The 15,956-nt window shown below is 44.5% G+C and overlaps 1 protein-coding gene across 1 annotated transcript in view; it reads right to left on the reverse strand.

Moving 5' to 3' along the window:
* Positions 1 to 212: 212 nt before the first annotated feature.
* DNAAF5 (dynein axonemal assembly factor 5) overlaps positions 213 to 15,956 on the reverse strand; it is a 30,039-nt gene continuing 14,295 nt past the window's right edge. The window contains 6 exon segments of the mRNA XM_048494200.1: positions 213 to 973; positions 2,089 to 2,277; positions 4,031 to 4,187; positions 6,845 to 6,995; positions 10,346 to 10,493; positions 11,488 to 11,656. Of these exon segments, the coding sequence (XP_048350157.1) occupies positions 828 to 973; positions 2,089 to 2,277; positions 4,031 to 4,187; positions 6,845 to 6,995; positions 10,346 to 10,493; positions 11,488 to 11,656 (960 nt within the window). The 3' untranslated portion in view covers positions 213 to 827.

Genomic DNA, 15,956 nt, shown 5'->3' on the forward strand with positions numbered 1-15,956 from the left:
ATTGCTTTAAGGTCTGAGACCTAACAGCTCTCCCCCTCCTTTCCATCCTGTGCTTCTGATATCATAACTTCCAATAAAATCAAGTCTGGAAAAGTGAGGAGACGATGGGCTGAAACCACCCGCCCACACCCACAACATACACGCACAAACACAGTCAAAAATCCCTCTGTATTGATCTATCAAACGTAAAAATAGACCTTGGAAGGCAAATGTGGTTATTTAAAATTTGAACATGTTTAGCTACAGAGCGACTGTCAAAGAACAGTTCGTTTTGGAAGGCACTGAGGTACAACGAACAAGAACTCGCAATGGTCACTGCTCTTTTTCATGAATAAACCGATCTAGGCTCGGGGTGTAAATACTTCATGTTTGAGAGGTTCATTATCAACTGTAATAAACCTATTTTTGGCATTTAAAAAACTTCCTCACTTGCTATGCTGTTTGAGCTATCTATGAATGTTTTTGGAAGAAGGGGTCTCAATTCTGTGAGGTGCTGGAGGTCTAGCTGCAGAGTCCTGTAAGACCCACAGCCGGGTGACCGATTAAAACAGCGGGTACTAAAGGCTCGCGGCATAAATATTATTAATTCAGAATCGGCAACAATAAATATTGTGGAACACAGGGAGAATTTGTTTGTTCTTGCAAAGACCTTCTGTTATAAAAACAGTTGAAACGTCTACCTGTTAGGGTTTCTGTTCTTCTATTAAAAAAAGAAAAGAAAGGCACATCTTAAAATAGCCCAAGTATAAAAGGGCCAACCATTCTGTGGCAAAGATTCTCAAATTCCTAATGTAAGACGAAGCTTGTCCGTTGCTGAAAGGCAATGTTTAGGATTTGGAATAACTCCAGCCAGTAGATTCAATGTGTAGGAGCAATTGGTTTAGGTAGGTCGGAGAACGGTGTTTGTGTAGGACAGCTTTGATTTCTTCCACCAGAAGGTCTGGATAGAGAATCCCTCCTTGTTTTAAAATATCTGCACAGAGAGAGAGAGAGAGAGAGAGAGAGAGAGAGAGAGAGAGAGAGAGAGAGAGAGAGAGAGAGAGAGAGAGAGAGAGAGATTTCAGCAATTACTAGAATGGTTTGTTTGTATCCAACTGATTTGGAAAAAAAGCCACATACTTTTCATACCATGGGGTGGGTTTTTTGGGGAAATTTCAGAATAACAATGTACCAAAAAAAAAAAAAAAGTCAGGTGCCATGCTTCATTTCTTCATACGTTTGAACACATTTCCAGAAATATACAGAATCAGACTCTAGTTACCCTAATAAAAGGACACTGGTATCAAGCCCAGCAATAAAATTGTTAAAAGTTAAAATATACGAAAGCTAAACTAAATTAAAAGCCAATAATAGCTAGGAGATAGTAGGTTTAAAAGTTTTAAAAAGACTCAAGTAACACAGAGCCCAGTCAAATGAGTGCAACTGGCATGTCGCCAGCATTAAGCAAGAATGATAAAACAATTTTAGATTAAAAGGAAGTGCTAGTAGATAAAAGGTGAGTGAGGTAAAAGAACTTTTAAAAACTTATCGTAAAAATGCAGAGGAGCTCATCAGGGAGCGACCGCATGGAACGGCAGCCGGAACCAGAACCCAGCAACAGCTTTCAGTGAAATATACAGAATCTCTACAGGTTACTGATGCTTGCAAGCATTTACAATACTCTATGACGGTGAGATTGTAAAAGCGACTGTGCTCAAGCCTCTGGACAAATTTGTGTGGAGCACATGAAATGCTATTGCGGAGAGTTTGTCTCAGTCATGAGAAAACTCGCCTCAAAGCTGATCTTCCAAAGGAAAGAAATACAAACTTCTCCCTTCGCTGAAGCAACTTACAAGGCGATTATATTAAAATCTTCATTGTGAAATCATTTTTAAGTCCCTGCGGGCTCATTTTCAGCTGCTTGCCCCTCAATCGATACTTTTTATTAGCTTCAGTTTTTCCAGACTCCTTTCAGTTTTGGTTCAGTCATCCATGGACTACAAGTTCTTAACGAAAAAGGAATTCTCGCTTTTCTGTTAAGGGGTGAGACAGAACGGCCAGTTCACCTGCTCAAAAAAAATCTAAAAGCAGAAACACTCCAAAGCTTACCCAAGACGGCCAACTGGATATTTTGGTTGGGGTCGTCCAGTTCCACTAAAAGCTCACGGTAGAGAAACTCGATGTTGGTTTTCAACAGGGCTTTCTTGTCGTCGTCAATACACCTGAACCAGTTGACCAGGGCTTTTGCGGCTTCCAGCCGGACCTCGTGAGATGCATCATCCAAACGCTTTAGCAGTTCTAAAACACAAAACAAAACACTATCAAGGCCTGGAAAAAAACAGCTCAGATAATAAGGAATCCTTTGGTCTTTTACTCTCCTGATGACAAAAAATAAAAACCACTCTACCTTTTTCGAAAAAATTCGATCTCGGTACACTATTTCAGATGATTTATTAAGAGTTTCAACATCCAATGCTGAACTCCGAGACTGGGTGTACAGAGAAGATGCCAGAATAAACAGACAATTAATAGTCCAGACAAAAACTGCTCCATGGTATAAACTATTTAAAAGAGATCATATTACAGCTACATATCTGACCACTACGCTAACAAGAAACCTAAGAATAGCTTATACTTCTATTAGATTTCAATCAATGCCTTCAGCGGTGCTTACTGGTAGATACACACGAGTACCATTTTCTCAGGGCTTTTGTATCTGTGGAAAACAAGAGTCTGAGGATCTCTTTCATTACATACCCTGTTTCCCCTAATATAAGACATCCCCGAAAAATAAGACATAGTAGAGGTTTTGCTGAAGTGCGAAATATAAGGCATCCCCCAAAAGTAAGACATAGCAAAGTTTTTGTTTGGAAGCATGCCCAACGAACAGAACACAGGAAAAATAAGACATCCCCTGAAAATAAGACATAGCACATCTTTGGGAGCAAAAATTAATATAAGACACTGTCTTATATTCGGGGAAACACGGTACTCTCCTGTCCTTTATATTCAGAAATAAGGAAAAGGTTTTTGGAGCCAATACTACCTAGGACAGCTTTTTTGTCCGATGACGAGAAACTGATTTTCTTATTATCTGATATTGATTCCTATGTTTCTTACAAGATGGCTCTCTTTGCCCTGGCGGCTAGGAAATTACGAGCAAAGTATTTAAAGCGCTGTTTGAACTGATGTTCCAAAGCACTGGAGGTTGACTTAGACTAGCTGAAGAAGCTGCAAAAACATCTGACGTGGAAAGTATTTGATGGGGCATTTTAATTTAGAGACTGCGAATACAAATAATTTATATTGTAATGTAAAACTAAGATATTGCTTTAAATTTAAATTATTGTTTTAACTAAGTTACTGTTTTAACTGCATGTATCTCTGTATTGTTAAAGCCAATGGCTCAAACAATAAATACTTGACTGACTGACTGACTGACACAACACTATCAGCAGCAGCTAGATCAAATGCGAGAATTCGAGTTGTTCCTCGCCCTCTAACCATTAAGGTCCTCGCAAAGCCTCAAGCACACAAAACTATTCCATATGCAGTGGTGGCGAACCTTTGGCACTCCAGATGTTATGGACTACAATTCCCATCAGCCCCTGGGCTGATGGGAATTGTAGTCCATAACATCTGGAGTGCCAAAGGTTCACCACCACGGCCATATGGTGAAATAATTTCACAGAACGATTTCTCCCCCAGCTACACGCAGTTACAAGTGATGGAATAAAACGGTGGCACTGATGCTTCTGGCATTCCTTCCCCAACATTTTTATCCCTCTGTTTTCTTCAACAATGTGGCTGAAAGCGAAAAGCGGAGGCTTCGCTATTGGTTGTTCTCCGTATTGATCCATGTCCTCTGGCAAACACAGTCCTGCCGAATCAGCTCCCTTATACTGGCCTGCCTGTTTTAAAAAGACCCCTTGATGGAGGGACTGTTTGAAAAGGCCTCCCCTCCTCATTCATGACTACAAGATCACGGGAAGAAACTGAAATGTGAACTGGACGCCAGCCCAGCTGATGCCGCAATGCCATGTCATCGTACCGGGATAAACGCTGATGAGCTTGTCCGGTTCAAACTGCTTCCCGTTGGCAGCCAGAAAAACGCTGATTATTTGGCAGGAGAACGAGCGGGTCATTTTGGAATCTTCGTCCAGCGTGGCCAGGATCTCTGGCAGCAGCGATCGCTCGATGTTGAGAGTCTGCAACCCAGAACAAGAATCGCCGCCTTTAGCTGCAGTTCAGAATGGAAAAGGGGTGTGTGTGTGATTTGTGTTGGGGAAGGTGGGGGTGGGTTAAGGCAAAAAGGGGGAGGGGGCTCCAAGGGGAAAGAGGAACTGCAGAAAAGGAGCCCCCGATGCCCCCAATCCAGTCCTGGGCTCTTGATTAATACTATCTGGCTCATTGCTTTACTGTAATGAAATGTTTCAGAAACATGCTTTGGTCAAGCGATACACTGCAATCCGCCTTGAGTTCCACAGAGAGGCAGCTAAGAACTGTTGTAAATAATACGGACTATGGACTATGCTACGGTACGTACGGTCTGATGCTGCAACTATAATTTCTGCACCATTTCCATGCATCGTATTAATGCTCGTGTGTCTTTTGGCTCTGTTTTCAGATTTCTGTGGTCCAAACCATAACTGCTCTGGGTACTGGATTTTTCATCCTGACTGAGCAACGTGGTTTGAGACTCAGGGAAAAAGGCAGGCTATAAATAACTCACAGGAATAAAGGGAAGAAAAATGCTGTCAACTCACAGGCCGGAAACCAAAGGATGGCTCTGGCCAAAGACTTGCGAGAGCAGCAGTGGCGTAGGAGGATAAGAGCTCGTGTATCTAATCTGGAGGAACCGGGTTTGATTCCCAGCTCGGCCGCTTGAGCTGTGGAGGCTTATCTGGGAAATTCAGATTAGCCTGTACTCTCCCACACACACCAGTTGGGTGACCTTGGGCTAGTCACAGCTTCTCGGAGCTCTCTCAGCCCCACCTACCTCACAGGGTGTTTGTTGTGAGGGGGGAAGGGCAAGGAGATTGCAAGCCCCTTTGAGTCTCCTGCAGGAGAAAAAGGGGGGGATATAAATCCAAACTCTTCTTCTTTTTCTTCAAACTCCTTTCCCCAGCAAACTGCTTTGGAAAGAGGCAGGAGTTTGAAAAGCAGCTGTGAAAATCCGCTTTTTCTTTCAGTATCCCATTTTTTTTGTCCTGTCAAGTCACAGCTGACTTGTGGCGAACCCTGGTGGGCTTTCAAGGAAAAGACCTTTGGAGGTGGTTTGCCACTGCCTGTCATGACCTTGATATTCCTCGGAGGTCTCCTATCGAAATACTTGCCAGAGCTGCCCCTGTTTTAACTTCTGAAATCTGGCAAAGGCATGCCAGCTGGGTTACCCGGGTCAGGGCCTGCATCCCAGCAGGTGGGCCCGAAGTAACGGCTTAGGTGCCAGCCGTCCCCCTCGTTCTTTGAAGCATGCAGATCTTCTTCGGATGACTTTGATGCTGTTCAGTGAAGGGGGGGGGGGAGGAGGCAGCTGTTTCTCAGTATTAAGAATTCAGTGCCTGATAATGAAAATTGCTTTGCATATGACCGGCTTCCCTTCAGCACGCCAGAAGATGGAGCTCATGTTCAAATTTAAGCACTTCCGCCTCGACTGACAGCCTCAAGCCTGTGCAGACCTGAGATCGAGGTTTAACTCTCTGCTGTCACCACTGCCTCCCTCCCCTTTCCTGTTTCTTCTGTTCGCCCCTTCTTTCCTCCCCCCCTCCCCCCAACCTTTTGCCTTGACTTGAAAATAAAAGCCCAAGCGGAAAAAAAAAACAGGGAGAACATCAGCGCTTACTGCGGCACAACCTTTTTTGAGCCGGGCAGAACCCACTGGTTCTTCGTGACCTAATCGGTGGGAGACCGATAATCTACGCAATGTCCCTTTCGGCTAAAACACCTTCTCCTCTCTGGGCTCCCAACTGCACCTCTTCACTCCAATGAAAGTTCACAGAGTGTATTCTCTGGGTTCATCTTAGGGGAGTGCGCTGCCGTCTAATCTTCCCAACTAAGTCAGTTTTGCTCTTCATAGAATTGTAGAGTTGGAAGAGACCCCAAAGGGCCGCAAGTCAAACGCAGCCTCTCTTGAAAAACCTCCAAAGGAGGAGACTCCACCACACTCCGAGGTGGTGCATTCGACTGTCGAACAGCCTTGCCTGTCAGGAAGTTTTCCCTGATGTTTAGGTGGAATCTCTTTTCCTTCACCTTGAACCCATGACTCCTGGTCCTAGTCTCTGGAGCAGCAGAAAACAAGCTTGCTCCCTCACCAACATGACATCCCTTCAAATATTTAAGCATGGCTATCGTGCCACCTCTTCACCTTCTCTTCACCAAACTAAACATCCCCAGCTCCCTGAGTCTCTCCTTGTAGGCATGGATTTGGTTGCCCTCCTCTGGACCTGTTCAAGTTTGCTGATAACCTTCCTGAATTGTGGGGCCCAGAACTGTACACAACATGCCATGGCTCTCTTGGCCGTGAAGATATTCCCACCATCTCAGCAGAGACAAGGAGTTAAAAGCACGTTGACAGGGGAGTGCTCCCCAAATAAAGAAAAAGAGGAAACCCCGAATGTTCATTAACCAGAGACAAGGGGATTCAATTGTCCCATGTTGACTGTTCAGTCCAAGTGCCTTTTTAAAATCTAGTGTCAATTTGCAAGTTCAGGTGGGGAAAAAGATAATTCGGCACCCATCTCCCTAGGCCTATATTTTTCACCACCAGAGCTTGATTGTAAGTAATAAAAGAAAAATCCCTATTCCAATATTCCACGCTGGGTTAAAGTGCTGGTTGGGGGGGTGGGGATAGGAGGGGCAGACACACCTCTTCTGGAGAGAGCAGCTCGCTGTAAATCAGAGCCCAGAGGCAGGACACGGCTGTGGTGCGGATGGCAGCTGCGGTTCTTCCCCCTTGCCACTGAAGGTTCGGAGCCAGGATGTCTTTTATCATGATCTCGAGGTAGTTACAAAACTGCCTGGAGCCAAGGAACAGCAAAAAGAAAGGAAAGGGGGGGGGGAAGCTTTGTGTGAACATGATGGAATGACTGGGGGAGAGATGAAAAGGCGCACCCCCCCCCCTCTCAAAAACAAGATAGCCAGAAGAACAGGAAGAGAGGTGCATGGAAACCGGGGGGGGGGGGGGCTTTAACGGAACATGATGACAGTGTATGTTAACAATATTTCATTACTCAAACTTCTTCTGGGGGAAGGGGTGACGAGGGGAGGGGAGATATGTTGACTTTGTATAAACAAACATCTTGGGAAAAGGAGCAGGAGTCTTTTTTTAGTTCCGGCTCCTCCAGCAACATGTCTTGCCATCCGGGCAGGCCTTCTTTGCAGTGTGAGCGGATAAAGTCACTCCGTGCTGACATGAAAAAGCCTCTGCTAGCAGAATAGAAAGCAGGAATGTAGGACTGTTGCCGAGATGAGGCACCTTGTCATTAATAGAAGTAGAGGAATTTGGATTTATATCCCCCCTTTCTCTCCTGTAAGGAGACTCAAAGGGGCTCACAATCTCCTTTCCCTCCCCCGACCCCCCACACAACAAATACCCTGTGAGGTGGGTGGGGCTGAGAGAGCTCAGAACTGTGAATAGCCCAAGGTCACCCAGCTGGCATGTGTTGGGAGTGCACAAGCTAACCTGGTTCACAAGATAAGCCTCCACAACTCAAGTGGCACAGCAGGGAGTCAAACCCAGTTCTCCAGATTAGAGTGCACTTGCTTTTAACCACTACACCACGCTGGCTGCAACATACGCCAATTGCGGGATGTTCGGCTCTCTAAAAATTAATTGCAAATGCTGGCTTTTCGCTGCGTGGGGAGCTAGGATCAATGACACTTTTTTTTTAAATGGTGGGGCATGTTTTAATCAGAGGACATGGGCGAAGGTCGAGCTGAACTTGCAATGCCTTTAGCTCATTATGGTGACTATGAAAGAAGAAGAGTAAACCCGTAAGCCTTTTAAAATGCAACAGTTTTGCCTGTATCAATAAAAATATGATAAGCTCCGTCACTGTATCCTCTCTCTCCAGCTATTTCAAGGTTGGCGTTTAGTTCCAAGGTGGTCTCTGCGGCTGCGACCCTTGGGCACTTTGCAGGTTTGGGGTGGGGGTGGGGTAAGGGCTTCTTTTTAATCCCTTCTATAAAATGTGTCAAAACCACAAAGGTGGGTTTTAGCGGGGCCACTTACTCACCGACAATGGAATGCTCTCGGGGAAGACGAACAACAGTTAAAGTGTGCTATATTTAATATCACCGAGGCAAGACGAGAAAAATGAGACGCCTGCCCCGAAAGGTATTTAACAAGGTACATTGGAACCTGTCAGTTTGAACCCAGGAACACACACCCAAACTGTTTCCAGATAATAAGGCCTATTGTATGGTTAAAGAGGGAGGAAAAAGGCACACCTGTTGAAAAGATGAGGTAGTTGTTCAAACATGGAGCGTGTCTGGTGCAGGGGCAGGGGGGTCAGAACTAGACTGTCAAACTGCTCCCTCCTCACTTCTTAGCAGGGGTGGGGGGAACATCTCATGATACCCATTGTTAAAGTCCACACAGGTGATATCTCCTGCCCCCAGATATGTGGGCGTGTATGCCGTCAAGTCCCTGTGGATGTATGGTGACCCTGAAGGGTTTTCAAGGTAAGAGATGTTCAGAGGTGGTTTGCCATTTGCCGTTTTCTATCTTGCCTTTCCCAAAACGTGTTCAGGGCGACGTAGATGCTACCAAAATAAAAGAACGAATCAGCTGGTCTTTAAATCGCCGTTAGACTCCTGGCTGTTGACTTCCTAACAGACCAGTGCTCCCACTGACTTAAAGTGACGGATGTAAGGCTTGGATTTACCAAGACTGTGTTGTGTTGTAACTGGGGAAGAACTGTATTTATTAATCTTTTCTTTCCCATTCTTTCTCTCTCAAACTCGCTTCTGACATTTTAAATATTTGTCAGCCTGCGCTTCTTTTGTTCTGCGGGGCCAGTGCAGCTCCGGAGATTGGGCCACAAATCACAATAATCACTGCAGCTTAGAGCTGCTCTCCCCTCTCTGTCATCCCCCGCTTCACACCCAGTACCTGAGGCTGCAGAATGTCAAGGGTTACACTGCAAAAGTTACTGCTTGCCAGAGGATAAAGGCAGGTGTTGGGACTTGCCGGCTGGCCCCAGATCAAGCGCTCAGAGACTCGACTGGTGTCCAAGGCTGGGCACAGGGGTGCAAGCGGCAAAGGCATTTTCGGAAAAGGCTTCCCCCCCAGCTCACCCTGCCTCCTTAACGCTTATCTGCCCCCACGGCTTTCTCTAATTTCCTCTGCATACTACTAAGGGCACGCCTGACCCACAGCCATGGCATTCCGATGAGAAAAAAAACAAAACAACAACACACCCGCATATCAATGTGTGGGCTCACTGATAGACCGCATGGACTACACCAGTTCTTAGAGAACTACACTGGCTGCTGGTCAGGTTCTGGATCATTTTCAAAGTATTGACCTTTAAGGCCTTGAGTGGTAGTGGACCTGCCTGTATTCGGGACTGTATCTCCCCATGTTCATCGGAGGGGAACATCCTGGCGATCCCCGGCCCGAGGGATATCCGGGTGGCTTCAAGGAGAGACAGGGCTTTTTTGGCCCTGGCTCCGGCCTGGTGGAATAAGCTGCCTGGTGATGTCAGGGCCCTGTGGGAATCACGTCAGTTCCGCAGGGTCTGCCAGGCATGGCTGTTGCACCAGGCCTTTTCCAATTAGCCAGCCAGCCAGATTGATTGAGCACACACAGCATCTTTCGGTCTCCGGCGGGAGGGGGAGGAAGGAAAGGTGGAAGGTGGGAAGGATGAACTCACATTAATTATCAGCATTTTTTAAACTATTAATTGATTAGGACTTATATTTTTAATGTTTGTGGAATGTTTTAAACTATGTTGTAACCCACCCAGAGCCCTTTGGGGATAGTGTGGGATATAAATCCAACGACCGACCGACCGACCGACCTCAAGCTGCATTATCTCCGATGCCTTGGGTTGAAGTATTTCTTCCTGCCCAATTCTTTTAAACAGGGGATGCCGGGAACCGAACATGGGAACTTCTGCATGGCAAGAAGAGGTTCTGCCCCTGAGTGTTGCCCTCCTCCCCCAATTTATTTTATTTACGCATTCAGGGTATTTCCACGCTGCCCCTCCAGAGCCCTGCTTGAGGCGTAATATTTAAAACTATGTCACAATACTAAAACCAAGCCACAATATGGTTACTGTAGGTGTCACGTGTCCTCGAGAACCAAAACTAGACAGTCTCAAAAGCGTAACAGACAGAAGCGCCCGGATGAAACGGGGCCTACCCTTGGGAGTTTATCGTCTTGTTCGGCTCTTGAAGCAACTGTGAGAAAGTAGAGAACAGCTTCAGACGCATCAAGGGGTCTTTGGATGTCTGCAGGCATGTTTTAAGAATGAGGAAGAGTTCTTCGAGGGCTTCTCCTATCGCGGGACCTAGGAAACAAAAAAGACAGAAATAATCAAGGGTTTTCGCACTACCTGTGACTCAACCTACCTCGCGTCACCAGACTTAGCAAACAGTCAAATGAGGGTTTAAGACAATTTGCTTCCAAATAAAAGGGGAAGTCCTGCAGAGGAAAAGAAGACAAGAGAGATCTCCGGCACTTCTGCCTGGACAAATCTGCACAAATGGTATTCAAGGCCCGGTTTGCCAAGGCACTTCAAACGGTGGTTGCAAAGAAAATAACCACAGTTAGAGTGAATGATAGCTAAGGCGGGGACGAGAGGGGCTCTCCTGCAATTGAACCTGTCTTGTAGGATTACATAAGAACATAAGAAAGAGCCTGCTGGATCAGACCAGAGTCCATCTAGTCTAGCACACTGCTACTCGCAGTGGCCCACCAGGTACCTTTGGGAGCTCACCTGCAGGAGGTGAAAGCAATGGCCTTCTGCTACTGCTGCTTCCGAGCTAAGGCATTTGCCATCTCAGATCAGATCAAGGAAGATCAAGATTGGTAGCAATAGATCGACTTCTCCTCCATAAATCTGCCCAAGCGCCTTTTGAAAGCTATCCAGATGGTGGGAAAGTTCCTTAGTGGAGATGCTGCAATTGAACCTGGGAGTTTTGTGTGTACCAAACAGGTGTTCTATCGCTGAGCCACACTGTCTTGCCCTGAATCAGGTCACTGAGAAATCAAGGCCAGCTTGTCTATTCTGACAAGCAGTGGCTCTCCAGGGTCCCAGACGGAAGTCTTTCCCATTACCAACGACTCAATCCTTTCAAGTGGAGATGTGGGGGCTTGACATTGGAATATTCCACATGCTGGACAAATGCTGTATCATGGAGCCAGGGCCCCGTGTTTCTGTAGGCAAGTCCCAACGGCAACGGAAAAAATCTTCCTTTGTCCGTAAGGGAGACAGGACTGGGTCAAGAAGAGGAAGCGTGTGACATTCTGAAATGGTTCCCAGTCTGCCCTGGATGGATTACCTGAATGAGTGGCGATCACGTCCAGCTGCAGCAGCTCGGAAGAGTAACATGTCCAGGTGTCGGGGGCTGAAGAGACCCAATGCATGAGCTCAGAGATGTGCTGTCGGTACAGGCCCCCCAAACCAGCCAAGCCCTGCACTTCCGCCAGGGACTTCATGGCCTCTTCGATCTGTTAGGTGACAAAACCAAATGCATCTAGTTCAGTGGTGGCGAACCTTTGGCACTCCAGATGTTATGGACTACAATTCCCATCAGCCCCTGCCAGCATGACCAGCATGATCCGCCGCCACGGATCTAGTTGAAGTTTTACTGCTGGGGTTTTTTTTTACTCACTAGGTGAGTAACATTTCAACGTTATCTTACAATCATAAATATACAAGAAAGATTTTTGTAAGTCAGTACACCGTCAGGTATGGCTATAAAACCTCTAGATTAGGTTTTTATTTCGGCAGTCCTTTGTCAAGCCAATCTGAAATGTACAAATACAAATGTCAATAAATAAAAGTCTATCTAATCCTTTCATTTTTATATAATTAAACAAAAACCCAAAGAACCCTCCCAATACACTTACAATTGTTGTATAAAGTATTCTTTTTCCTTACTCCTCTAGGAGCACAACTGTTTTTTCTTACACTATATAAAAAAATTAAACATTCATATTATTCAACATTAAACCTAAATTTTCATATAAATAATAATACAACATTTTTCATTGTAAAAATTCACCTAGATAGTTTTCAAATTCAAATTTCCCTTGAATGGCTCTTCTTCTATTAGAGCAAACAAAAGGGGAGAAGAAAGAAAAAGGAAAAGAAGAAGATGAGGAATACATTCAAAATATATTGTTCCAAGCTTTTTTAAATGTAATCAAATGTCTTTCCAAATACATAAACACACTTACTAAATAGTCCTTCTCTCTGGATATATAGATGACCTATTTTTTATTTTTACAGATCACACCAAAGCACAGGCCTTTGTGAGCTGGTTAAATACCATACATCCCAATATAAAATTTGTTGGCAATATAGATATGAATGAAATTACTTTTTTGGATTTGAAGGTCAGCCTTGACAGGAGGAGGCAGGTTAAAGTATCTCTATTTAGGAAACCCACGGATAGAAACTCCTATCTCAACTGGAATTCTTTTCACCCTCACTACTTAAGAACAAATTTACCGTATGGTATTTTTCTCAGGGCCAAGAGGAACTCCTCAAGAGCTCAAGACTACAAACAAGCAGCTAGAAAGATTGAGGTCAATTTACTCAATAGGGAGTTTCCATGGCAAGTCATTAAAAGGGCCAGAGAAAGAGCAGATGATATACATAGGGACGCTCTATTCACCCCTAGAGTGAAACAGAATTCACAGAGGATTCATATGTCACTTGAATATACTGAGCTGAGTGGAAAGATAAAATCTATTGTAGCCAAATATTGGCCATTGGTACAGGAATTACCTGGATGTACATTAGCCCCAAGGATAGGGCTAAGAAAGACACGTTCTTTGGGCAATCATTTAATAAAAGCAGATATTAGTGGGAGGACCAAGAAAATACCAGTCACCACAGGTCATTTCAAATGTCACCATTGCATAGTGTGTAAATATGCATGGGAATGTAAGGAGATTAGCTTCCCAGAGAGAGGGTGGTTCAAAACATTGAAGCATTTTTCCACATGCAGAACAAAGAATGCGATATATATGATCAAGTGTGAATGCAACTTGTTGTATAGAGGGGAAACATCTAGGGAAATACGTGTCAGAATTTTGGAACGTCTATCAAGAATACGCAACAAAGTACAAGCAGCTCCTTTGGTGGACCGCTTTTTGGCAAATAACCACTCACCTGAATCCCTGAAATTTACAGTAATAGAAACAGTGGCTACGTGGGATTGTTCAATGGACATAAGAAGAAAATTAAAACAAAGAGAGACAAGGTTGATCTTTGAACTAGGAATAACAGCCCCACAAGGACTCAATTCTGCAATTGATTACTCAGCATTTCTGTAATTACATCTGATACCACAGCTGGGAACAATTCACCAGTATATACTGTGGAAACTCCCTTGTGTTGTGCTCTCACATGAAATCCTGATATCCAGAGAGAAGGACTATTTAGTAAATGTGTTTATGTATTTGGAAAGACATTTGATTACATTTAAAAAAGCTTGGAACAATATATTTTGAATGTATTCCTCATCTTCTTCTTTTCCTTTTTCTTTCTTCTCCCCTTTTGTTTGCTCTAATAGAAGAAGAGCCATTCAAGGGAAATTTGAATTCAGTTTGAAAACTATCTAGGTGAATTTTTACAATGAAAAATGTTGTATTATTATTTATATGAAAATTTAGGTTTAATGTTGAATAATATGAATGTTTAATTTTTTTATATAGTGTAAGAAAAAACAGTTGTGCTCCTAGAGGAGTAAGGAAAAAGAATACTTTATACAACAATTGTAAGTGTATTGGGAGGGTTCTTTGGGTTTTTGTTTAATTATATAAAAATGAAAGGATTAGATAGACTTTTATTTATTGACATTTGTATTTGTACATTTCAGATTGGCTTGACAAAGGACTGCCGAAATAAAAACCTAATCTAGAGGTTTTATAGCCATACCTGACGGTGTACTGACTTACAAAAATCTTTCTTGTATATTTATGATTGTAAGATAACGTTGAAATGTTACTCACCTAGTGAGTTGGAGTACGCATGGGTGTAATATTTGTGACAGTACCTGTTGTACACCTGCCTTGATTATTATGGGGGGTTTTTTTGAGCCAGAGTAATTTTTCTTGTAATATCCTAACTGTCTCTGGTTCATTCTTTATGTGTGTGTGTGTGTGTGTTGTTGGACTGGATGCCAGATTTTCCCATTTCTGGAGCTAGTAGCCCGCGCTGGATGCAGGAAAAACGGTAACTGATTCAGTGCTGGCAAAAATGGGTGGCCCAATCTGGGTTTCCAATGGGGAGAAAATGGCGTCAATAAAAATTAACAAATCAAAGCCTCAGTTGTTTTAGGACAGTGATGGCGAACCTTTTCGAGACCGAGTGCCCAAATTGCAACCCAAAACACACTTATTTATCGCGAAGTGCCAACACGGCAATTAAACCTGAATACCGAGGTTTTAGTTTAGAAAAAACGGTTTTCTCCGAGGCACATGGTACTCAGGAGTAAGCTTGGTGAAGCAACTGTGCAATGCTTCAAATGGGTGAATTACGATCCTAGGAGGGTTTACTCAGAAGCAAGCCCCATTGCCAGCAACCGAGCTTACTCCCAGGTAAAGGATCATGCCCAGGCCAGCCTAGATGTGTGTGTGTGGGGTGTGTGTGATTTTCCACCCCCCTCCCACATGATGAACTCTGTGCACGAGTGCCCACAGAGAGGGCTCTGAGTGCCACCTCTGGCACCCGTGCCATAGGTTCGCCACCACTGTTTTAGGAGATGACGCAGCATCCTGTTGGCTGGAAGGCATCACAGAGCCACTGTTTAAGAATGCTCCAACCAGCCTATTTTTCTTTGCAAGTCACAGATCACATCATCTTAAACACTAGTTCGTTTCAAAGACAAAAAGTGGAATATGTCAGAACAGAAGATTCTCGTGTCACGGTGCTCTTCTATCCGCCCTGTGCATAAAACGAAAACTAACAGGCCTGGAATTAATTCAGCTAAAAACCAGAAATCAAAATTCATTTCAGAAAAGGAGAGCCGGAAACAACCTGGCTGCCAAAGGGGCTGTAAATATTAACAGGGCTGCTGTCCGGAAGCCACCGGAGCAGACGTTAAAACAAAGGAGGGAACCTGGAAGCGAGAACTTGCCCAGCCGCCAAAGAGCTACTGTAAAGAAAACGGCAGCCACCTGATTTATTTGGCATTTGGGAAGAAAGTGATTTACGACGGTCTGATAGCTGTCAGGGAGGAAAAACGAACGAGAGGCTGGTGTTTATCAAGGGCATCTTTGGTTGCTGCTTCTTATTTCAAAGGGTGGGTGAAATGCTTTTTGGAACCTTGGAGGGGAGCAGAGGTGAAAAGGGCAGCGGGTGAGAAAGAACGCTTCCTGCTTAAGGTGACAGGGAGGAGGGGGGAAAAACCAACACCCCATTCAGAGTTATGGCAGATGCACAATAAGCCACCCTACGCACAATCCCTACATCTGATCGCTTTCATTGTATCTGGTTTTTAAAAGCGTGGCCGCTACCTGTGGTCACTGCCTTCAGAAAACTATCTGGGGGCCATGCTGCCGCCCATCATTTTATTTCCATTTTTCGTCTATTTATAAGGCTCCTATACCGCCCTTCCAAAGCTCAAGGTGGTTTGCCACACAGTAAATATCACGCTTAGATATTTCGATGCCGCCCTTCTGCAATGCGTTTGGAGAGGCAAAGCCCCTCTTTGGTCATTTCCCAATGATGCTGGTTTCGGATTATATCTTTACAGAAAATGCCTGAGAGCCAGCGTGGTGTAGTGCAGTGGTGGCG

Source organism: Sphaerodactylus townsendi, linkage group LG04 (genome assembly GCF_021028975.2).
Source record: "Sphaerodactylus townsendi isolate TG3544 linkage group LG04, MPM_Stown_v2.3, whole genome shotgun sequence".
In the NCBI taxonomy this organism is placed as follows: Eukaryota; Metazoa; Chordata; class Lepidosauria; order Squamata; family Sphaerodactylidae; genus Sphaerodactylus; species Sphaerodactylus townsendi.